At 40.3% G+C, this 25,956-nt stretch overlaps 1 protein-coding gene across 1 annotated transcript in view; it reads right to left on the bottom strand.

Annotated features, from left to right (window-relative positions):
• Positions 1–3,485: 3,485 nt before the first annotated feature.
• Positions 3,486–25,956, bottom strand: part of mfhas1 (multifunctional ROCO family signaling regulator 1) — a 33,936-nt gene continuing 11,465 nt past the window's right edge. The window contains exons 2-3 of the mRNA XM_061734558.1: positions 5,808–6,027; positions 3,486–4,523 (exon numbers count right to left, since the gene is read on the bottom strand). Of these exons, the coding sequence (XP_061590542.1) occupies positions 5,903–6,027 (125 nt within the window). The 3' untranslated portion in view covers positions 3,486–4,523; positions 5,808–5,902. The remainder of the gene's footprint in view (positions 4,524–5,807; positions 6,028–25,956) is intronic.

Raw genomic sequence — 25,956 nt, 5'->3', positions numbered from 1 at the left:
CCTCAATTCCTTCTGGTATCAAACCCAATATTTTATGAATTTTCCTGTAAGGGCCCCAAACACATTTTCCCAATATATATTCTATTTTGAACGTGACTGTTTCTCCAGCACTTATCAGAATGTGTCTGATTCATCCTAGTGATTATTTCTGGTCCCATAGAACCTTGTGATGACCTTCCAGTCATCTGAATTTGTGACTACAGTAAATGTGCCTGAGTCATATTTCCTCCTATCTGTCCTGTGATACATCCATGTTCGTTTCAGTTTCCAGGCGTACTGAATCCTTCATGTAGTATGCAGTATACAGTACATACTGATGCAGTATGTAGCATGTAGTACTTAGTATGCCATTTCGGATACAGCCACATTTTAAGAAGTTCTTAAGTAGGAAAAATAAGAAATTCGTAAGAGATGACAGTTCTTAAGACGGTTCTTAAGAAAAAAATTGAGGAATTGCACTTAAGAACTTTCTTATGAACTTCTTAATTTTAGATTTTAAGACATTTCTTAAGATCGTTCTTAAGAACATATTGGTGAATCCGGCCCCTGAATTGTGCTTTCATGTCTTTTTTAGACGGAGGAAGTTATTAAACCCTTCAAACTAAGCTTTAACACTTAGCACGTTCAATGAGGCATGTAGGTTCTGGGATGGAGCTCTTGGATTTTTGAATACATCTCTGATCGTTGAAAGGTCTGATCTTGGGGTACATTTGCCGGGACGTCCACTCCTGGGAAGATTAGCATCTGTCTTAACCGTTTTCTACTTATGATATTTCAGACTGCACAATTATAGAGCCTGAATATTCTGGAATGTTTATTACCATTTCCAATTACTTATCCATGACCAACAGGCAACCAAATGCTCCTGAATAGCAAACTGCCAGAAATGTACTCAAGATCCTTCATAAACAAGTTGTAATAAGAGTTTCTTCAAAAGTGCAAACCTGACTCGCTCAGACGTGCAATGACGTAAATGTGAGTTTCTGCTGAGGCATTAAAGAGTTCCGGAGCAGCGTTAAAGTCAGTTTTTGGTTTATTTGGTATTCAGGTTGTAGTGACATGTTGAAACCAGCTACATATAAATCCATGTGTGCACGCTCACTGCGAGTCGTGCACGTCATTGCACTGCAAATGTGCCAAAGCTTGTGTTCACATAGAAAAATAAAGATATTATTTACAAAAACAGCTGGCCCTGCAGACGTCAGTGGGTTCCTGCATCTCAAACCGGGAACAGCCCTGGCAGGTTCCCCCGGTTCAGTCTGAGTGGCAGTGGAGAGAAACTTGTGTGAACTTAAGTCTTCGTGTGACTGTTGCGTGGCTTGTAAGAGAAGCAGAGTCCTGTTGTAGAAGCTGTTTATGAGTCACCGGACGTCACCAGAACGCTTCAGCTGCATCGCAGCGGATCAGACCACGAGCCTCCGCACACAGACTCGTCATCACGGTCGTTATTTGGTCTTATGTTGGATATGCAATCAGCAGCTATTATCTATACCCCAGCCAGCAGGCCCGTTAGGACCCCAGCTGAGTCAAAAGTGGGTTTAAATGGGTGCATTGTTTCAGTATCAGGCAGGATTGGTGGGCCAACTGTATGGGGGTCATGAGCAGTACTGGAGTTGAGGGGGATGAGGGGGGATGGCATCCCCTCTGAAATAAAAACGGTCAAAATCATCCCCCCTGAAATAAAAACGGTCCAAATCATCCCTCCTGAAATAAAAACGGTCCAAATCATCCCCCCTGTAAAACTGCCATCCCCCCTTTCCATCCCTTATGTCATTTCATCAATGAATGTGGTTTTACTGCTATTTCAACATTTAGAGTCATCACCAGAAAAATAACACCAGAAAAATAACTTATTTGACAATTTTCACCTGTCAAGTGAAAGTACATTTTCAGTTGAAATAAGTAGTAAAATCTGCCAGTGGGACAAGATTTATCTTCTTATTACAAGCAAAAAAAATTTGTTCCACTGGCAGATTTTTCTACTTATTTCAAGTGAAAATCTACTTGAAACAGGTGAAAAGTGTTGTTTTTTCCAGTGATGAGTCTTGTTTTAAGTGTAATGAGATTTTTTTACTAAAATGAGACATTTTAACTAGAAATAAGACAAATATTCTTGTTAAGATTGTGAGTTTTTGCAGTGATCCATTTTACTTATCCTGTGAAGGACAGAGTCATATTGATAAGTTCAGAAAAGTGTTTTTTATTGTTGTGTTTTGATGTATTTGATGTAAGTCCAGTGGATATTTAAAGCTTACAGAAGGCTGCATTTAACTGCTGCTATGTCATTCCTGCAGTATTTCTGCAGGTGTTTTGGTCACTGCTATTATTTGTAATATATTATATTATTTGTAATCAGCACAAATTATCTGTCCCCATATGATAAAATCCACCATCCCCCCTGATTGTTCTTTACAACTCCAGTACTGGTCATGAGGGATACAAGTGGGCTGAATAGGCATGAGCATAACAGGGGATGGAGTGCATCCTGTACAAGGACTGTGACTCAAAACCCACCTAAAAAACAGGTAGATCCCACTCAGAGTACACAAAAACCAACACAGACAAGGCCACTGTGAACAAAGCCACATTTAACCCATGTGGGACCCAGATATAAATGCTAGAAGCGTAGCTAAGTATCCATGCCTGCTCGGTCCTGGAGCATCTCCTGCGACTGCTCACATTCAGAACCCAGCAAGCGTGAATAAGCTCACACACAAGTCTCACTGGTGTCGCCCAGGTGTAAGCGGGCGTGGCCAACGTGTAAAGGTTTCAAGTGGATCTAAAAAAGCAACAGAAAAGTGAACTTCAATGTGACAATTTAAATGACAACCACTTCAGGACGTGGCCACTTGGTGGTGCTGTTGCTACAGATTTCCTCGGGCCTTGCGAGGAGCTTGCAGAAACGATCTGTTTCAATCATGTTGCACTGCAAGTTTGTTTATTGTGTTACCCAGTACTGGAGTTGAGGGGGGATGAGGGGGGATGGCATCCCCCCCTGAAATAAAAACGGTCCAAATCATCCCCCCCTGAAATAAAAACGGTCCAAATCATCCCCCCTGTAAAACTGCCATCCCTCCTTTCCATCCCTTATGTCATTTCATCAATGAATGTGGTTTTACTGCCATTTCAACATTTAGAGTCATCACCAGAAAAATAACACCAGAAAAATAACTTATTTGACAATTTTCACCTGTATCAAGTAGATTTTCACTTGAAATAAGTAGAAAAATCTGCCAGTGTGACAAGATTTATCTTCTTATTACAAGCAAAAAAATCTTGTTCCACAGGCAGATTTTTCTACTTATTTCAAGTGAAAATCTACTTGAAACAGGTGAAAATTGTTGTTTTTTCCAGTGATGAGTCTTGTTTTAAGTGTAATGAGATTTTTTTACTAAAATGAGACATTTTAACTAGAAATAAGACAAATATTCTTGTTAAGATTGTGAGTTTTTGCAGTGATCCATGTTACTTATCCTGTGAAGGACAGAGTCATATTGATAAGTTCAGAAAAGTGTTTTTTATTGTTGTGTTTTGATGTATTTGATGTAAGCCCAGTGGATATTTAAAGCTTACAGAAGGCTGCATTTAACTGCTGCTATGTCATTCCTGCAGTATTTCTGCAGCTGTTTTGGTCACTGCTATTATTTGTAATATATTATATTATTTGTAATCAGCACAAATTATCTGTCCCCATGTGATAAAATCCACCATCCCCCCTGATTGTTTTTTACAACTCGAGTACTGGTGTTACCCAACAAAATAAACCTGTTTTAACATTTCAGACCTGCAACACATCCCAAAACGTGAAGGTACACTGCAGATTATTGCCAAAAGGAGATTAAATTGAATGTTTAAAAAATGCCTCTCAATAAAAGACTGGGAGGGGTTTGCATACTTCTGCTTCTACTGTCCAGAAAATCAATAAAACAAGGAATCTGCAGGGAAATGACCAGGAAGCAAGTATTAGCTGACCACTTGTAATCTAGAGGACCAGCGGACACAAACACAATCGTCGTCGTGCAGAAGAGTAGTGGGATTTTGGAGCAACATCTGCAAAAAATAGACGTTTGCTGACAAATGAAATAAAGCAGATGAGGATTTTTTTTTAAAAAGTCCATAAACCATCTTGGGGTTCATACTCTCCCAACTTCCTCTGACGCTGGGTTGAAGATATTTGACGTGGACCAAACAGAATCCGTCAGTAGGAACCACAACAGAGCATCTCCTGTAAAAAGAGTGAGTGTGTGCAGATGAAGCATGCAGCATGAGTGCACACATCCCTCCACGGTGGAGACGTTCCCGGATCCTGCCGCATCACTGCTGGATCTTCAGTCAGGAAAAGCCCTGCGTGCTTGTATTGTGAAAAACCGCAGAGTCACATTTCACCCACAAACAACTCAAGTGTCCCCAAGTCTCAGGTCCGTGGGTTGGGTTTCGGGAGCAAAACCAGCCTGCGAGCCAGCCCAGAACCCCGCCGGAGAGGCTGCAGGATGAACCCGCTCAGAGTCCGAGTGATGGAACATCTGCAACACAAGAACATTCATCTCAGAACCCACACATGAACACATGAACTCTAGGTCTGGGATATTTGTGAAGCCAGTCCCTCTTTTCACTAAGATGTTTCTGTTCTTATAAGCAGTACTGGAGTTGAGGGGGGATGAGGGGGGATGGATGGCATCCCCCCTGAAATAAAAACAGTCCAAATCATCCCCCCTGTAAAACTGCCATCCCTCCTTTCCATCCCTTATGTCATTTCATCAATGAATGTGGTTTTACTGCTATTTCAACATTTAGAGTCATCACCAGAAAAATAACACCAGAAAAATAACTTATTTGACAATTTTCCCCTGTTTCAAGTAAATTTTCACTTGAAATAAGTAGAAAAATCTGCCAGTGGAACAAGATTTATCTTCTTATTACAAGCAAAAAAATCTTGTTCCACTGGCAGATTGAGTCTATCTATATGAGTTGTAAAAAAAATCAGGGGGGATGGTGGATTTGATCATATGGGGACAGATAATTTGTGCTGATTACAAATAATATAATATATTACAAATAATAGCAGTGACCAAAACAGCTGCAGAAATACTGCAGGAATGACATAGCAGCAGTTAAATGCAGCCTTCTGTAAGCTTTAAATATCCACTGGGCTTACATCAAATACATCAAAACACAACAATAAAAAACACTTTTCTGAACTTATCAATATGACTCTGTCCTTCACAGGATAAGTAACATGGATCACTGCAAAAACTCACAATCTTAACAAGAATATTTGTCTTATTTCTAGTTAAAATGTCTCATTTTAGTGAAAAAAAATCTCATTACACTTAAAACAAGACTCATCACTGGAAAAAACAACACTTTTCACCTGTTTCAAGTAGATTTTCACTTGAAATAAGTAGAAAAATCTGCCAGTGGAACAAGATTTTTTTGGTTCTAATAAGAAGATAAATCTTGTCCCACTGGCAGAAGTGTGAAAATGTACTTGAAACAGGTGAAAATTGTCAAATAAGTTGATTGATGAAATGACATAAGGGATGGAAAGGAGAGATGGCAGTTTTACAGGGGGGATGATTTGGACCGTTTTTATTTCAGGGGGGATGATTTGGACCGTTTTTATTTCAGGGGGGATGCCGCCCCCCCTCATCCCCCCTCATCCCCCCTCAACTCCAGTACTGGCCGTGAGACCCATTTACCTGAACTGTTGGCGGCTAGCTTGGTTCTACTGAAGACGTCAGTGTGTAGAAGTGCCGTGAGAAGAGACGGATTGGTTTAAACTTCTCGTGTAGACAGCAGACACTTACGCGCTGATGCCGGAGGACGGAGGTGGAGCTGGAGCAGGGAGGATGTGGAGGTGAGCGGGTCAGGAGGTGGTGGATGGAGGGGCCGGGGCCAGGGGTCACTTGGGGCTGGTGGCGGTGGGGGTCGGGGGGTACACCAGAGTCACGTCCACCCGCTCCGAGCCGTTCTTCGGACAGATGATCTCGCTCAGACCGTCGGGGCGTGGCTGACTCAGCAGCTCACCTGCAACACACAACAGGTCACACACATTCATGCATTAATGTATTACTATTATTATTACTAGACATGAAGTGAACTTCGGCTCTTGCATTGGCTCATAAATGAACAGATTTATAATAAGAACAAACCCCTTTTCATGTTTGGAAGTTGATTTTTTCATCTTTGAGTGTTTATATTCAACCCACTGGTATGAGCTGAGGAGCGAGCGTACAGAAGGAGGTCAGTGGTAATCTGGCGTGAGAGCAGACGCATGTTATTTGCCGTCTGCTGCAGGGAGATTAGATCTTTTTCTTTTCGGTTCAAGGACACCTGGAAACAGAAGCTGGTTTTATTTTGAACTCGCCCCAGTAACTTCGTCTCTCGGTTCCTCACGAGTAAAAGATGACAGGAATCCTGAACCGGACCGTCAGAATCAGCCACCTGAGGACTTCTGCCACTTCGACAGCACTAAACACACAAGGAGGGCCTGTAGCACCCTATAATGTCATAATTTACTATAATGTCATAATTTCCTATAATGTAATCATTTACTGAAAATGTAATAACGCCTGAAAATGTAATAGAATTTGCACTTAACTCAATCAAAAATGTAATAAAATCCAATAATGTAATAACTTCACCAATAATGTAATAAAATATCCTGACTGATATTGTAATAACATTTTTGCCGATAATGTACATGTATATATACGTTCTACAGTTTGTGTTTTAAGTATCTAAGAATGTTATATACACTGGATTTCAAACACCAGAATGACTATTGGGTTAAATTGCAGACTTTGAGTAGCATGTAATAAATTCTCAATAATGTAATAAGGTATTACATTATCGGTAAAAATGTTATTACAAGATCCGTCATGATATTTTATTACATTATTGGTGAAGTTATTACATTATTGGGTTTTATTACATTTTCGATTCAGTTAAGTGCAAATGTTATTACATTTTCAGGCGTTATTAAATTTTCAGTAAATTATGACATTATAGGAGCCACAGGGCTTTTAAAGAGAGGATAGTGTTGGGCCATAGTCCTACGTGAACATGGGAAGCCTTCATTTCAACTTTAAGGCCCAGCTCTGAGGCCTCACTGAGACCAGCCATTGTTTCAAACCGCATGGTTTAAACAAAGGAACCTTCTTAATGACTCAAAGCCCCGGCAGGATTAGCATTTACGGCCCTTCGGTGATAAGGAATAAAGGAATAGCCCTCTCACTGGCCATAGACGGCTATAAAGAGCAGACCCCCCCTCTTCACTCCATCCATCTTTCTTTTCACGTGTATGAACAGCCATAAGCCCATTTCACACAGAGATTCCGCAATATTGGTGTAAAGAAGTCCTGCCAATACGCCGCCTTTGTTGGTTCACACAGAACCATACAACGCCGGCATAACGCCGCTCCCGTCTGTAAATTCACACAGCATGCCGGCGTTCCGCAATCAGAGGCGTGACGACAGCGTCAGCGTCTAGTGGCATGCCGGCATGCCGGCTGTGTCATTCACACAGACCCCGTTTCGTCTCTGTGACGGCTCTGTGACTACCTCCGCTGCCGGCTTATTGGTGGGGCCACTTGGCCCCCCCATTCCGCCTCCGTGACTTTCACACAGAACAGCGAGGCGGCTTAAAGGCGCAACGTTCCCGCCTCGAACTGGCTGTGTGAAAGGGGCTATAGTGGCACACACACACACACACACACACTCACACACACACACACACACACACACACACACACACACACACACACACACACACACACACACATTTTTATTTTCCTGATATGCATTGGTGTTGCCCCGTTTTGATTGATTCATTTTGATAAATAAAATGAATCAATCATTTTATTGATTCATGTTAAGGTGAAACATCTGGGATCACCTGAACCAACATCTGCAGTGAAACTTTATTCATTATTAATAATTATCGAAATACAATGATGAATAACTCTTTAATAACTGAACCAGCACTCCCAGTAGCACCTTATAATGTAATAATTTCCTGAAAATGTAATCAAATTTGCACTTAACTCAATTGAAAATGTAATAAAACCCAATAATGTAATAACTTCACCAATAATGTAATAAAATATCCTGACTGATATTGTAATAACATTTTTACTGATAATGTAATACCTTATTACATTATTGGGAATTTATTACATTTTAAGGTGGGTCTTTTTTTTTTTCAAAACTGATAAAGTAATACTTGACAGATAATGTAATATGTTCATTTTCAGTCCAGAGTTCTGTATTTTGTGTTTTAAGTATCTAAGAATGTTATATACACTGGATTTGAAACACCAGAATGACTATTGGGTTAAATTGCAGACTTTGATTTCTATGTTATAAATGTTATTACAATATCCGTCAGGATATTTTATTACATTATTGGTGAAGTTATTACATTATTGGTTTTTATTGCATTTTCGATTGAGTTTCCGGTAAGTGCAAATTTTATTACATTTTTAGGCGTTATTACATTTTCAGGAAAGTATTACATTTTAGGGTGCTACACTCCATTTGTGGCACAACAATAGAAAAGGATGGATAGATCGGGGGATTCTCAACCCGAAGAGTCTGACAGCTGGAAGCAGCTGCGATGGAGGACGGAGTGAAACATCTGGATCACCTGAACCAACATCTGCAGTGAAACATCTGGATCACCTGAACCAACGTCTGCAGTGAAACATCTGGAATCATCTGAACCAACATCTGCAGTGAAACATCTGGATCACCTGAACCAACGTCTGCAGTGAAACATCTGGATCTCCTGAACCAACATCTGCAGTGAAACATCTGGATCACCTGAACCAACATCTGCAGTGAAACATCTGGAATAACCTGAACCAACGTCTGCAGTGAAACATCTGGATCACCTGAACCAACATCTGCAGTGAAACATCTGGATCACCTGAACCAACGTCTGCAGTGAAACATCTGGATCACCTGAACCAACGTCTGCAGTGAAACATCTGGATCACCTGAACCAACATCTGCAGTGAAACATCTGGATCACCTGAACCAACATCTGCAGTGAAACATCTGGATCACCTGAACCAACGTCTGCAGTGAAACATCTGGATCACCTGAACTAACATCTGCAGTGAAACATCTGGATCACCTGAACTAACATCTGCAGTGAAACATCTGGATCACCTGAACTAACGTCTGCAGTGGGAGGAGCCGAGAGGCCGACAGGAAGTTGTGATTCTCCTCTGAGGAAGCCAGGAAGCTGCTGCAGTGCTTCTTCCAGCCACACAGAGGCAACAGCTCTGACGTTCCCAACAGCTGGAGAACAGCTGGATCTCCATGTCTGTCAGGTGGATCAGGTTTACCTGTCAAACATCTGACCTGCTTCTACAAACCAACACAACAGCTGAGCTGTCCTGGATGATGGTGGAGGACAGACTAGCATGCAGCCTTATCCTGTTTTTGAAAAACATCTGTATATTACGCAAACCCGGCTTCTTGCTTATGCAGATGTTACCAACCAATAATAGACACAGCTATGATACCAGACTGGCCCTAGCTAATCACTTTTCTCTGCCTATATTCCATGTTCCAGACCAGAGATCAGCACCACTCAAGGTGATCAAACTTACTTATGATTTTTGAAAATATCCATGTCTGTAGATGATATTCTGGTATAATAACCTTCCTGAGTGGCAGCTGGATCAGAGTTATCAGATCATGAAGTTACCAGCCCCTTCAGGTTCATTGATGATTCTAAATTGGGTTTATTATACATTTCCTGAATCTTTATGGTCCTGTGAGTATTCCAGTTTTTGTATTTTGTGTCTCTGTTGTTCCTAGAGGACACAGGGCTAAAAGATAGTATATCATTTGGGCGAAAATAGTGTAAAAATGTGTGTTGTTTATAGTTTAGAGAGCTGCAGTGACCTCTATGTTGGTCAGAAAGATTCACATCTTAGCTTGAATGAATGCTTAAAAGGTCCCTTTAAAATGATACCAAAGACAATATAGTGAAACATTGACAGATATCCTGTACATGAGTCTAAACCAGGATATGCAGCAGCATCTAAAAGGTAATTTTCTGAAGGGGCTGGTAACTTCATGAACTGATAACTCTGATCCAGCTGCCACTCAGGAAGGTTATTATACCAGAATATCATCTATAGACATGGATCTTTAAAAAAATCATAGGTAAGTTTAGTCACCTTGAGTGGTACAGACCAGTGAAGTTTTGGGCTCTGGTCCATGGACTAGTATGCCCAGAACCAATGCATTGAAAAAAACAGCAATGTATAGAGCAGTCACACTGGAACCATCTCCCCCATGTATAGCTGCAATAATCAAGGTGTCAGGTTTTAAAAGGAGACTGAAGCAGCTGTGGTTCAGAAGGACGTTACTATCGGTCCTAGGTATACATTGTGATTATGTTGCAAATTGTAAGTATATTATAAATGGAATAGTAAATATATTTTAAATTACTGTAGGCTATGAGTATATATAGTATAGTAGTATAAGTATATTATAAATTAAATAGTAAATATATTTTAAATTATAAGTATATTACAGATTAAATAGTAAATATATTTTAAATTATAAGTACATTATAAATTAAATACTAAATATATTTTAAATTATAAGTATATTACAGATTAAATAGTAAATGTATTTTAAATTGTAAGTATATTAGAAATTGCATATTATATCATACGCTGTGGACTGTTATTGTATACTATAAATTTAATAGTAATATGGAGTGAAACTGCTGATTTGAAAGAGCTGCAACTATTAGCTATTGTTAAAAGCTGCAGGTGAATGGATGTTGGGACGGTTCCTGTAAAAGCTGGTGGTTTTGTTGTTGCAAACTATTTTTGTTCATAAGTGGATACAGATCTGGTGATAGTAGCAAATATTGTTACTTAAGATTTTGATGTTTTTGGTTGGTTATTTAATCTTTTCTTTGTTTTTGTTTTAATTTATTATTTTAGGAATTCTGGTGAATGTTTTCACCCTTTTTGATTTGTGATTATTGTAATCTTTTGTATATCTTTGTGTGTGGACCCCAGGAAGAATAGTCTTCACATGGTGAAGACTGATGGGGATCCAGCTCCCACCGGTCTGCAGGACGACGCCACCAGGGCCCCGGCGGAGGGATCTACGGCCCCGGCGGAGGGATCTATGGCCCCAGCGGAGGGATCTACGGCCCCGGCGGAGGGATCTACGGCCCCGGCGGAGGGATCTAGGGCCCCGGCGGAGGGATCTACGGCCCCGGCGGAGGGATCTACGGCCCCGGCGGAGGGATCTACGGCCCCGGCGGAGGGATCTACGGCCCCGGCGGAGGGATCTACGGCCCCGGCGGAGGGATCTAGGGCCCCGGCGGAGGGATCTACGGCCCCGGCGGAGGGATCTACGGCCCCGGCGGAGGGATCTACGGCCCCGGCGGAGGGATCTACGGCTGCTGAGGCCGTGACGTGGCAGCTGGTGACCTGCCACATGTCCATGCCATCAATTTCCCAGAAAATCTCTGGGATTTTTGGGAAAATTCTGATCCAGGTTTCATCCAGGTCCAGGTCTGGATCAGGATTTAAATCCCACACAAACCAGCAAGAATAGAAGAAGGATTTGGACCTGAGGTCAAACAAGGACTTATTAAAGCTGATTTAAAACAAATCTAATATATCTGACGGACATTACCAGCTCATTATTTCATGGAAGATTATTATAATCAAGCATGAAATAAACAAGTAATTCAATAAATTTGGAGAAAAAAAAATTATTGCCATGAAACAAATAAATACATTTACATTACAGTATAAATGTTTTCATTTGAATAGTTGAAGGTTTATTCATTCATAAAAATACCCATTAATTTAATGTCTTTATTTTTGTATCTATTTATTCACCAGGTCTTTTTTTCTAGTTACATGTTTGTTCCACAAAGCTTTTATTGTTTTATTGTATTTTTCCTTTTAGATTAAGGAGGTCTTTACCAACTAACTTTTCTCTCTGGAGACTAATTTCATAGTTTCGTATTTATTTATTCAACATTTTCTAAATTTTTTGTCCCTTTTTTTGGATGATTTTATTCTTATTTTCTCCTGAAGACTTTTATTTGAGAATTTATTGTTTTTCCAAGATGTTGATATTTTATCATTTTACTTCTTTTTAGGATTTATTTTTCAAATACTTAATTTGAATCTCTTATTTTTTATTTTTTTATTCAAATTGTTAGGCTTTTATTTTTTTATTATTGTGCTTGTTTATCTAATTGAAGAAGCTTTCATTTCTTTTTTGTATTTTTCTCCTTTTTATATTTCTTTTTCGCTCCTTATTTCAGGATGCTTTTATTTTCTAACATCATCTTCAAATCGCATCTCCTCGTATTCCCTTCCCTCTCATGACATGCATTTGAACTAACCGTTTCCTTCAAACCATTTATTTAAGTTTAACCAGACACATTGGAGACCTTGCAGAGACCTTGAGTGCAGTCGCATCACGATCATGAGCGCGTGCACTAAGAGCAGGCTGACGTCAGCCGTTATTACCGTTTACACAAGGAATCGATGAGCTCTTATCTTTAGCTGATGGAGTTTCTGAGAGTGCTGCTGACTAACCACGACCGCGCCCGCGCATCCGCTAGACTCTTTGATGGATCTGTTCGCTCCAAACATATAAATATGAAATAAAAACGGTCCAAATCATCCCCCCTGTAAAACTGCCATCCCCCCTTTCCATCCCTTATGTCATTTCATCAATGAATGTGGTTTTACTTTTCAACATTTAGAGTCATCACCAGAAAAATATCACCAGAAAAATAACTTATTTGACAATTTTCACCTGTTTCAAGTACATTTTCACTTAAAATAAGTAGGAAAATCTGCCAGTGGGACTAGATTTATCTTCTTATTACAAGCAAAAAAATCTTGTTCCACTGGCAGATTTTTCTACTTATTTCAAGTGAAAATCTACTTGAAACAGGTGAAAATTGTTGTTTTTTCCAGTGATGAGTCTTGTTTTAAGTGTAATGAGATTTCTTTACTAAAATGAGACATTTTAACTAGAAATAAGACAAATATTCTTGTTCTTGATAAGTTCAGAAAAGTGTTTTTTATTGTTGTGTTTTGATGTATTTGATGTAAGCCCAGTGGATATTTAAAGCTTACAGAAGGCTGCATTTAACTGCTGCTATGTCATTCCTGCAGTATTTCTGCAGCTGTTTTGGTCACTGCTATTATTTGTAATATATTATATTATTTGTAATCAGCACAAATTATCTGTCCCCATATGATCAAATCCACCATCCTCCCTGAATGTTTTTTTTACAACTCGAGTACTGGAGATAACTGAGATGCTGCCTGTCAGGCAAACACAAGGGCACCACACCTTAACAACTTTAATGATTCATAAAGTGACTGCATCTGTGACGTGTGACTGCACAGCGGCGGATTTCTGATCAAACTGTTACGTCAGTTTGTTAATGCATCACTTCAGCTTTCAGGAATAGCTGCATCGACTTTTTCCATGAACAGAACATTGGTTTCATTGCAGCAGGCAGCTGCCGGCTCGTGGAGCTGCTGGGCGTCCGGAATTAGGTCAAGGCCTAATTCCTGCTCCTCCTCCTCCTCCTCCTCCTCCTCCTCCTCCTCCTCCTCCTCTGACTGAGTGCTGTCAGGGCAACACGCTTCATTTCAAGAAGCAGGAATGTGCAGCCCCCCCCCTCTTGAACCACCGTCAGCAGGTAGACAAATCATTTAACCCCCCCCATCCCCACCTTCCCCCCAGTTCCTCCTCTCCCCCACCACCATACTACATTTCAGCTGCAGCCATAAAAGGAAACAGCCACTTCTCCAGAGCAGCACAAGTTTTCCTGTCTCCAGGAAACTCCCACTGGGATGTTTGGAAAAACCGGTCAGCAGTCAGGCTCTGCTTCTTTCACAAACTGTTCCCCGACAGCTCAGACTTCCCCCTGAACTTCCTCCTCCATTGTGAGGGAGAACCTTGTGGAAGTGGGCTGCAGAGGAGCTGAACCGTCCTGCAGGCTGACCCGGAGCTGCCCCCGCAGCCGCTCTGACTCCCCGTGTTCCGCTTCTCAGGGCTCTGACTTTCTAGGTTTATATCATAACAAGCCCAACATCTGCACTTGACACGTCTGAGGCTTCGGAGAGAGACTTTTTCCGTCTCTGAATCCAGACAGGAACGATGTGATTCGGCCCTTAGTTATTTAATTAGAAGGGATTTTTTCCACTCTGGCTCTCAGAGAAGGGAAATGGCGTGATGCCCTGCACTACCTCAGAGGTAAAAACATGCCATTAAACACTCATAAAGACTATAAATGTTGCTGTTTGCTTCCAGAATAAAGGAACACTTTCACCGCAGCTCCTCAAAGAAGACTAAATATTTCAGTGATACACAGAGCTGGTAGTAACGAGTTACATTTACTCCATTACATTTACTTGAGTAAGTTTTGGGAAATGTTGTACTTTTAGGAGTAGTTTTGAATCACTATACTTTTTACTTTTACTTGAGTAGATTTGTGAAGAAGAAACTGTTCCTCTTCCTCCGCTACATTAGGCTACGTTGAGCTGTTACTTTTCTTTTATCCCTTTTATCCACGTACGCGTCAATCTCATGACATCACTGGGTGATTCTTTGGGAAAAATGTTTGTTTTTGCATGTTTTGTCACATTTACACAGACTCAAACACACACAGAGTTTCTATGAGTTCATGTTTGTTCTAGTTCTGCTGGTTAAAAAAGAAAAGTACAAAGAGTTGAAATTTCATGCTACTTGTGCTTAATTTAATTTTTTTATTCTGTTATTATTTTAAGTACTTGAATTTACTTTAAGATTATTTTAATTTAAGCTATTTTTTGTATTAATTTTAATTTATTTTATTGATTTAATTTGCCTGAAGAAGATTATTTTGTACTTTTGTATGTTTGAATGGTTGTGTTAAAAAAATAAATCAGACGTTTCTCAACAGTTACTCAGTACTTGAGTAGTTTTTTCACCAAGTACTTTTTTACTTTTACTCAAGTCATTATTTGGATGATTACTTTTTACTTCTACTTGAGTCATATTATTCTGAAGTAACAGTACTTTTACTTGAGTACAGTTTTTGGCTACTCTACCAGCTCTGATGATACAGATCAACAGTTCAACCACGTCTTCACAGCGCGTTCATGGTGGATGGTTTTCAACACTAGACTCCACCCCCCTGCAGGCTGTGCCTTATAAGAGATCTGTCCTACAGCTTGTCCTCCTCATTTAAAGGAGCACAAGGCAGGATTGAGGCAGAATTTATGAAAAAAATGTGTATACGTTTTAAGTTTTCTAGTAATAATGTCAGATGAAGCGTTCCAAACCAAAAAGAATGTTTCCTCTAGTGTATCTCTCCTTTGCCTTGAACAGGCTGTGTGCTGCAAAATGCGTTGCAATTGTGGGGCCGAATTTCCCGCGCTGTCCTGCGGATGTGACGTCACATGACACTGCATGCACGTTCTCCCCGTTCTCCCGTGCCGGTGTGGGTACCAGATTGTATCGGGCTGCAATATTTTCCCCGGAAGTGTGCATTTTTTCCCCGCGATGGTATTTTAGTCAGAAGCAGCAGATCATAGTGGAGGTAAAAGGGAGAAGAAACCTATACAAGGAATTATCAGAATTATCAGTGATCTTACTGACATAGGCTAAAAAAAATATTAAAGTTAAAAGATTTATTAGGGACTATTTTCATTAGACAATTGGAGATTCATCAGTGAGCTGAGAACAATAATAGCCTACTATATACAGTATAGGGTAAACAATCGTTTGCTTGCTGCATAGCAGTAAGCAGTGAAATATTTTGATCTTAATAGACATTTTAAAGTATCGATTTGCTTTATTACATTTATTAATCATCAGTTTTCACAAGACGGAACGTCATCACGTACGGTCAAAAGCCAATCACAAGACGAAACGTCATCACGTACGGAAGCCAATCACAAGACGGAACGTCATCACGTACGGGGAGCCGGGAAAAAAAAGCAGATGGGAAAAAAAAGCACCGACACCGGCTTCACTGTTGGCTGCAGTACCCCCGACAGCCGTCGTGGTGAAGGGTGGTGCTAGAGAGTCTCATTTCTTAAAAGGAGCCTCATGCTCCTTTAAGAGATACAGTGAATGGAACATGGTGGAGCTAAAGATATGGAGGCTGGCTGGCCAGGAACTAAATGTGCACTGAAACAACACATTACCTTCTTAGTTGTGCTATGACATAAGCCTTTTTAAAGTATCCCAGATATGTTAAAATGCAGAATATATTTGAATGACTTTGGTGGGTTTTTGAGGTTTCGTGTAAAGATCATCCAGTCACAAACCTGGAACTGATACAAATCTAAACCTGCCAGTGTTCACTGAACTCACACACAAACATCCTCCTGTGTGCGTCTCAGACGCCGACGTCCTGACGCGTCATGTTTGGGGTTCAAACATGTCCAGCTTTCATCTGAAACAAGTCTGTTGCCATTCAGGTCCACACACACACACACACACACACACACACACACACACACACACGCTTAGCTACTGTTCCTGGGACTCAAACATTAAGCTAACCACCACTCTGACCTCCACCACTAACCAGAGACGTCTATTCCCTGAGGACTGCGCTTTGCTCAAGTTAATATTTAAGAAGGATAAGCCAATAAGTCATATTAAAGGAATATTCTGAGTGAAATCAGCTCTGGTATTTGATGTTAACAGATCTTAACTTTTGATAGGGAGCAAAACCACATGAATCCAGAAAGTATGAACAGCATTTCTAGTATAATAGTATAAATCATAATGAGAAAACTGGATGATGAGAAAACTGGCTTATAGGCTTCTGGTCTGTTGTTGTTGGTAAGTATAAATCAATTTAAATTGTTAATTTAATGACAGTAGCTGATAGATGGCTCAGAAGGGGAGGGGCCTTGGATAAGGGGAGTGGCTGGTCAGCCCGGGTCACTGGTGATTCTGACTCAAAATGAGGTCTGAGGATTACCGCTGTACACACACATGCACATGCATTCACACACCTGCCCTTACCAGCAGTACTCAGGTTGTAAAAAATAATCAGGGGGGTGGTGGATTTTATCATATGGGGACAGATAATTTGTGCTGATTACAAATAATATAATATATTACAAATAATAGCAGTGACCAAAACACCTGCAGAAATACTGCAGGAATGACATAGCAGCAGTTAAATGCAGCCTTCTGTAAGCTTTAAATATCCACTGGGCTTACATCAAATACATCAAAACACAACAATAAAAAACACTTTTCTGAACTTATCAATATGACTCTGTCCTTCACAGGATAAGTAACATGGATCACTGCAAAAACTCACAATCTTAACAAGAATATTTGTCTTATTTCTAGTTAAAATGTCTCATTTTAGTAAAAAAAATCTCATTACACTTAAAACAAGACTCATCACTGGAAAAACAACAATTTTCACCTGTTTCAAGTAGATTTTCACTTGAAATAAGTAGAAAAATCTGCCAGTGGAACAAGATTTTTTTGCTTGTAATGAGAAGATAAATCTTGTCCCACTGGCAGATTTTTCTACTTATTTCAAGTGAAAATTTACTTGAAACAGGTGAAAATTGTCAAATAAGTTATTTTTCTGGTGATGACTCTAAATGTTGAAATAGCAGTAAAACCACATTCATTGATGAAATGACATAAGGGATGGAAAGGAGGGATGGCAGTTTTACAGGGGGGGATGATTTGGACCGTTTTTATTTCAGGGGGGATGATTTGGACCGTTTTTATTTCAGGGGGGGATGATTTGGACCGTTTTTATTTCAGGGGGGGATGATTTGGACCGTTTTTATTTCAGGGGGGGATGATTTGGACCGTTTTTATTTCAGGGGGGAGGATTTGGACCGTTTTTATTTCAGTACTTAAAACACCTGAACTATAACCGAGACCTCTGAGAGTAAGAGTTCTAGGACTGGATCAGAGGAGCTGCGATCCTTCAGCCGGTCCACAGATTATTCCACAGATTTAACTACTTTTTAGCTAGCTCAGTCATCATAAATGGCCCTAAACGTGCTAAATTACAGTGGTTTATGACCAACTGAGTGGATCTCAGCAGAAGCTCCTACTCCGACAGAACCAGCCGGATGTTTCTCTCAGCAGGGACGTTTCCAGCTTCAGCAGCAGCTCTGCAGGGCCGTTTCCAGCTTCAGCAGCAGCTCTGCAGGGCCGTTTCCAGCTTCAGCAGCAGCTCTGCAGGGCCGGCAGCCGCTCAGAGGAGGATCATAGAGCTGGGCTGGATAAGACTGTGTAATGGAGCGGTAAGAGACCCACAACCCGTCAAGCTCTTCTGCAGATTCAGAGCTCCATTGTTCTGAAGCTACCGTCCACAATTCACAAACCCGTTCAGGATTCTTTAGCTTCGAGAAGAGGATTTAAACTCCTTTACCCTCTGTAACCCATCCCTGTAGTTATGTTTGTATGAGCCTAGGCTGCTTGGGTAACTCCCATGATGCACTGGGCAGCACAGGAGGTCGAGTTTGGTTATTAAATGAGGAAAATACAAGTTTGTGCAACATATTACAATGTGTCATTTTCTATGGAACAAAAACCAAGACAAAATGTAAGAAGTGGTGTGTGAAAGGTCAGGGTTCTCCCGCGCGTATGTCCACCGCCGCTTTTACCAGTCGTTCACATCATTATTGGGCAATTTTACTCCCCTCCCCTCATATCTGAAGCTCCAACCACAGCATTTCAACCACATTCAGGTCTGAACTTGGACCAGATCATTTCAAATCCTTGATTCTTTTATAGTTCATCATTTAGATGTGGATTTGCTGCTGTGTTAGGGATACGAGAACCACTGACCCAACAGATATCATGACTGACCATGTGATGGCGCTAATGCAGGTTTTTTTTTCTCTGCTGTTCACAAATGACCAACAGCATAAACTGAGACAAAAAAGAAGAATAGATCTAAAGTACAACAAAACCCAGTATGACATCTTCATTCATCTATGCTTTGTTTTTCTTGTAATCTCCATTTTCATCAAATCTACTCGGAGCATAATGTTTCTCGTCCAAATGGTTCAAGTACGTTGTGTTCACATATGTCCTGCTAGCAGAACAATAAATCAGCAGAGACCTCCATCACCTAGTTCCTCTAAGCCAGTAGTCGGCAACCCAAAATGTTTTAAAGCCATATTGGACCAAAAAAACAAAAAACAAATATGTCTGGAGCCGCAAAAAATGAAAAGTCTTGTATCAGAATTAGAATGAAGGCAACACATGATGCATGTATCTATATTAGTTATAACTGGGGGATGATTTTTTTTTCATTATGCACCTCGAGAAAAAACTTCGAAATGTCGAGAAAAAAGTCAAAATTTTGTGAAAAAAATCGAAATGTTGAGAAAAAAGTCAAAATTTTGAGAAAAAAGTCGAAATGTCGAGATTAAAAAGGAAATGGAAAAAGGAAGAAAAAAGAGAAAAAAAGGGAAAAAAGAGAAAAAAGGAAAAAGAGAAGGAAAAAAGGGAAAAAAAAAGAAAAAAAAAGTTGAAAAAAAGGAAAAAAAAGGTCAAACATTTTTGAAAAAGCTCCAGGGAGCCACTAGGGCGTTGCTAAAGAGCTGCGGGTTGCCGACCCCTGCTCTAAGCGTACCTGAGACATCTCTTACTGTAGAAACGTTTTCCGCCCTGCAAAAGGTTCCTTTTCCAGAGTAGTTCCTGGTAACGGACACACACGTCAATGATCCAGCCCTCAGAAAAACCACCCAGAACCTGCTAATGGAAACACACCTGAACAGGGCTCTCAAATGTCTTGGTAACAAAAAATTTTTTTTGATCATATTATGATGGAAAGTTCGGGTACTGACTATCCAGGAAAAAAACAACATGAAATCATCTATTAGTTATAGTGATGTCCCTCGTCTCCGTTACCAAGACTGGGTTTACCTTCTCACCTTCTCCTTTTTCAAGTATTTGAGTTGCACGTAAAAGCTACCACTAAAGGGTTTAGCCATTTGCTTGTTTTTACTAATTGTTGATTATTTGACGTCAGGAGATCATCATAATATATGATATAATATATGATATGATATAATATCATCTACCATTCTTGAAGTTGTACCCAACATCTAGAAGATCAGTGTGAGACGTAACGAGGGAGGAACTGTAGCTGCACATCAATATGACTGTAGAAATCATGCCACGTATAAGAGCTGTAATTAACTTTAAATTTAAAGTGGCTAACAGAGGCCTGTAGCGTCTGGGCTGCACCTCTGGAGTGTTTCTCTGAACATTGCACGCTCTGATCTTGGGGTAAATTTACTGGAATGTCCACTCCTAGGAAAATTGAAAGCTGTCTCAGATGTTCCCCCCTTGACAATAATCTGTTTTACAGAAGGACGCTGAACTCTAAATAGTTTGGAAAGGGTTGTATAACCTTTCCCACATTGATGTGCGGCAACAGTTGCTTCTCTAAGACCACAGATGATGTCTTGCCTGCTTTTTCAATGTCATGTGTTGGTTACTCTCCTGGTTACTCCCAGATCTCTGAAGAACCGCTGAGGCCCAGATGTGACGAGGGCTGCAACAGTCGGGAGAAGTTTCTTTGTTCTAATTTAAAATGAGATAAAACCTGAAGGTTTCTGCGCTGAAACACAGTCGCAGAAACAAAAAGATTTAAGAAGTCTCACGTCTCACATCGACTCTCCTCTTCACCAAAAACAGTCTCAAAACAGGGAAATCCAAGCCATGAAATGATGTTTCCAGGTTGGAATATTTCAGTGAGAGCTGACGTTTGGAGTATCTGCTGATGTTTCTACAGCTTTTTCACCGCTGTCTTCCGGTGCAACTCGGAATCTCTGGAATGTGAACACCATCAATCACTCTGCAGCAACCCTGCGGCTGCTGAACTCCACCTCATCCTCCGTCCTTGTGAGCACATTCCTGTTGTTTCTGGAGGAACACAGTCTGCACATCTGCAAGCGGGCCACTGTCAGCATCTCCGACGCCTCCCACGTGACAGCATTATTATTATTTTATCAAACCACAAAATAATACAAAACGGGTAACAATACAAGTGTGAAAAACCAAAACAAAAAAGGCATTCAGGTACAGAGCAAGAGGGGACGCTAGAAAACAGTACAAAACAACAAAATCAATGTTTTTGGTCAGATATTCTTCTATGTGGGCGTGTACAGGACTGTCAGAAAATTAAGATATTGTGATTTTCTGTAATGCAATTAAAAAAACAAAATGTCATACATTCTGGATTCATTACAAATCAACTGAAATATTGCAAGCCTTTTATTATTTTAATATTGCTGATCATGGTTTACAGTTTAAGAAAACTCAAACATCCTATCTCAAAAAATTAGAATATTCTGGGAATCTTAATCTTAAACTGTAAGCCATAATCAGCAATATTAAAATAATAAAAGGCTTGCAATATTTCAGTTGATTTGTAATGAATCCAGAATGTATGACATTTTAGTTTTTTTTTTTAAATTGTATTACAGAAAATAAAGAACTTTATCACAATATTCTAATTTTCTGAGACAGTCCTATATTTGGGTGTGTGGTGTGTATGAGTATGATGGTTTTGTAGAATGATGGTTATTTTAGGAGAGAGACAGCAGCCCAAAAAATAAACAAATATAAATAAATAGATAGGATAAATAAAATATATAAATAAATGAATAAATAAATAAGGAAAAATGGCAGGACCGGTCCGGACAGCAGAGCCAGACCTGAGTTAAATACATTCATTTGTATGTGTTTATTTTTTGTTTTTCGTTTCCTTTTCCCTTTTAATTTGCTTTCTAATTTGGTATGTTTCCTGCCGGTCCAGAGCCCGGACACACTCCCCCCAGTGACTTGAATGAGAAAGTACGTCCAAACTCCCGACCGGCAGTGCACACATTTTCACATTTTCCTCTTTTCCTTTTTATTTTAAGTTCTCAATTTTAAACTCCTTTCCCTCTCCCCTTCCTTCTAGCTGTCCCTTACTTTGGGCCGCCATCAGGCCCTTCGCACCGTAAGTGCTCGGGCCCTAATTAACAATCAACACATAGATGAGGAAAGACAGAAAAGCATTGGCAGTGTCATCGGTCTTATCGGTGGGGATATTGATGGTGGTTTAACTGTCCTCGTGGTGCATTCAGGAGAGCCATGGTGTTGTGTTTGCCAAATAATTGTCCATCAATATTATATTACGTGACAGCATTATTAATCGGAGACCGTTGATTACAAGAGTGCAAATTCAAATTACCGGTTCAAATCTTCATTGTTTGAAGTAATTTAGATCTTTGTGCTCCAGGAAACACTTAAGATGTCATCAGGTTTTATATTGGTTTGCCAGATTTTGCAGCGATTTATCAAATATTAAAACTTTTATGGAGTAAATTAACCTGGTATAGTGGGTCAAGGTCATTTTTGTTTCATAAAACGTCGCCGAACAAAAGCCGTTTTATTCAGAAACAGTCAGAGAGCCAAACTATATCAACTAAACTGAAATGTTTCATTTCAAGCAAACGAGTCCTCCTTTTCCTCTTGATCCACAGTTTCCTTTACAAATCTGAAACTTGTAAATTTGCAGAAATAAATTTAAGTTTTGTTCTGTGCATAGTATGACAAATAAAAGAGAAAAGGGGCTTTACTGTGTATGTAATTAAATAAACAAAGTTTAAAGTGTTTTAACCTGATGTGACAGGTGAAATGTAGGATAGAGGCATGAAAAACTGAGTCAATTTCACAAAACTGAGCTCTTTAAAAGAAAACCACACGTCTAATTACTTCCAAATCTGAAGATGTGAATGAGCACATCTTACGTGATGAAACTGCTGATTTCTCTGTATCTGAAGCATCTGGATCAGCGGTCGGCAACCCACAGCTCCAGAGCCGCATGTGGCTCTTTAGCGCCGCCCTAGTGGCTCCTGGAGCTTTTTAAAAAATGTTTGACCTTTTTTCCATTTTTTTCCCCTTTTTTCTTCCTTTTTCCTTTCCTTTTTAATCTCGATATTTCTACTTTTTTCTAAAAATTTCTACTTTTTTCTCGAAATTTCGACTTTTTTCTCAATATTTCGACTTTTTTCTCAACATTTCGACTTTTTTCTCGACATTTTGATTTTTTTCTCAACATTTCGACTTTTTTCTCGACATTTGTCTCAAGATTGTACTTCAACATTAATCTTAACATTTCGACTTTTTTCTCGAAGTGCATAATGAAAAAAAAAATCTTCCCCCAGTTATAACTAATATAGAAACATGCAGCATGTGTTACCTTCATTCTAAGGCTTATACAAGACTTTTAATATTTTGCAGCTCCAGACATATTTGTTTTTTGTGTTTTTGGTCCAATATGGCTGTAAAACATTTTGGGTTGCCGACCCCTGATCTGGATGAACTTGTGTGAAACGATGAACGAGAGGCTGATGTTTCCGATCTGCTCCGAGTGTGGAGGGTGTTTGGATAGCAGCGGTGCGAGGGATGCCTGGGTTACTGCTGACTAATTACCGGCTGCTTGTGGTGAGCAGACAGCAGCCAAACACTGTGGCCTCGGCTGCCATTCAAGTGTCAGGAGGAGGAGCCCCGAGAACCGCCTGCTTCTAAATCAGACAGAGGTGGAGGAAAGCAGGGTGCGGTCTGGATTTCCTCATCCAGCCTCGTGATAAGGCAACATCTCTGCCCTCACATCTGCTGACGGAGCAGCGTTCAGGATCTACCTGCAGAGAAAATCCCCCTCCCCGCTGCCTGAGTCACATGTCTGAGACGTCGCAGCGGGATTACTGTGGTGTGATGTAACAGGATTGTCTTCCTGCAGCCACATTACTCACCGACGCGCTTCTCTCAATCGGAAGCAGCGACGCAGAGCTGAAACTACCCGACGCAGAGGATCTTACTGAGGAACAGGACTGATCCCCTCTCCCCCGGATCAGCGTCAGGCTCATATCTGATCCTGAAGCTCCAGACTAAAACAGGTTTCAACAGGCTGCTGAGAAAACCCATAAGCGCTCCTTTCTCAGGATGACATTCCAGCCCCAAAAACAAGCATCAACATGTTCTTTTAAATCTGCCGTCCAAGTCCTAAAGATCACGGCATTGATGAACCTTCAGGAGGGTCTGTAGCACCCTAGAATGTAATCATTTCCTGAAATTGTAATAAAATTTGCACTTAACGTAACTCAATCGAATATGTAATAAACCCCAATAATGTAATAACTTCACCAATAATGTAATAAAATATCGTGACGGATATTGTAATAACATTTATAACATAGTACTCAAAGTCTGCAATTTAACCCAATAATCATTCTGGTGTTTCAAATACAGTTTATATAACATTCTTAGATACTTAAAACACAAAATACAGACCTCTGGGCTGAAAATGAACATATTACATTATCTGTCAAGTATTACTTTATCAGTTTTGAAAAAAAAAGACCCACCTAAAAATGTAATAAATTCCCAATAAAGTAATAAGATATTACATTATCGGTAAAAATGTTATTACAATATCCGTCAGGATATTTTATTACATTATTGGTGAAGTTATTACATTATTAGATTTTATTAGATTTTCGAATAAATTAAGTGCAAATTTGATTACATTTTAGATTGAGTTAAGTGCAAATTTTATTACATTTTCAGGCGTTATTACATTTTCAGGAAATTATTACATTATAGGGAGCTACAGGGTCAAACCTAAAGTAAGAGCACCAGCCGCTCTCACGGATGGCCCAGAGACAATAAACTGATCTGTTCAGATGTCACAGGAACCGCCGACACTCTGAACTCTGAGGCAACAAATCTGTCCCGAGACGTCTAAAAACACACAAACTCCCCCCAAGATACAACTTCACTGGACTGAAAACGACTGATCGTTTGTTCCTACGACTGTCCCTAGCATGCCGGAGACCAGATCAGGCTGGAGCGCCAACGCCAGCCAAACCAACCAGACTAAGAGAAGCCGGGAGAAACTGTGATTACACTTCTGTGTAATCACAGTTTCACTGGACTGAAAACGATTGATCGTTTGTTCCTATGACTGTCTCTAGCATGTACTCGATGAAAGGACCCGGGACTTGTTTGGCCCCGTCCACACGTAGCCGGGTATCTGCTAAACCGAAGATATTTTCCTACGTTTTGACCTGTCATCCACATGAAAACGCAAATAAACGAATGTTTAAAAAAACTCCGGGCAAAGTGAAGATTTTTGAAAACTCTGTTTATGTAGATGCGTGTAGACAGAGACAACCGGAGCTTTGCGTTTTCGAACGTCACATTATGCGCCAAAACAACAACAAATCTGCTCTGATTCTGACGTCTAAACGTGCAACCTTTGTTTACTACAAAACTACAGATGATCCACCATCTGTTCTCCAAGCTATTTATTAAATAAATGGTCTCTGCTCTTGACCACCGTTTACTGCGTTACACCGACGCAGAGCCTACGCCGTAGGGTACGCGGCGACGCGCACCGTACGCCGTACCCTACGGCGTATGCTACGGGGTAGGGCTGCGTCCATTTAACGCGGCAGCTCCGTGGCGGGACACGGGGGGACTCGGGCGCGTTACCGAGAAGGAGACGCCGCTCCCGGGAAAGCTGCGCCGCGGAGGCCCGAAGGCCGGAAGAACAGATGATCTACAGGTTTGGAATGCTTATGAATGTGGTCGAAAACGCAGATCTTTTTTGTTATGTGTGGAAGGTTTTTTTTTAAAAAACGATGTAATGTGGATACAAATTATTTTATAAACGGAGGGGGGAAATATTCGGTTTTAAAAATACCCGGCTACGTGTGTACATAGCAAAAGTGAAGGAACGTCTCTACACCTGGATGCTGAACTGAGTTTCTGTCCGTTTTATCTACACTGAGTTCATTTGTGTCGCCTGCTGATGCTTTGTATGATGATGTTATCCAGGCAACAAAAACACCACCTCGGTGCGTTAATGGAAACCAACCG

The sequence above is a fragment of the Cololabis saira genome, chromosome 11 (genome assembly GCF_033807715.1).
Source record: "Cololabis saira isolate AMF1-May2022 chromosome 11, fColSai1.1, whole genome shotgun sequence".
Classification (NCBI taxonomy): domain Eukaryota; kingdom Metazoa; phylum Chordata; class Actinopteri; order Beloniformes; family Belonidae; genus Cololabis; species Cololabis saira.
The sequence above is the reverse complement of the archived record's forward strand: the minus strand, read 5'-3'. Positions and strand labels throughout refer to the sequence as shown.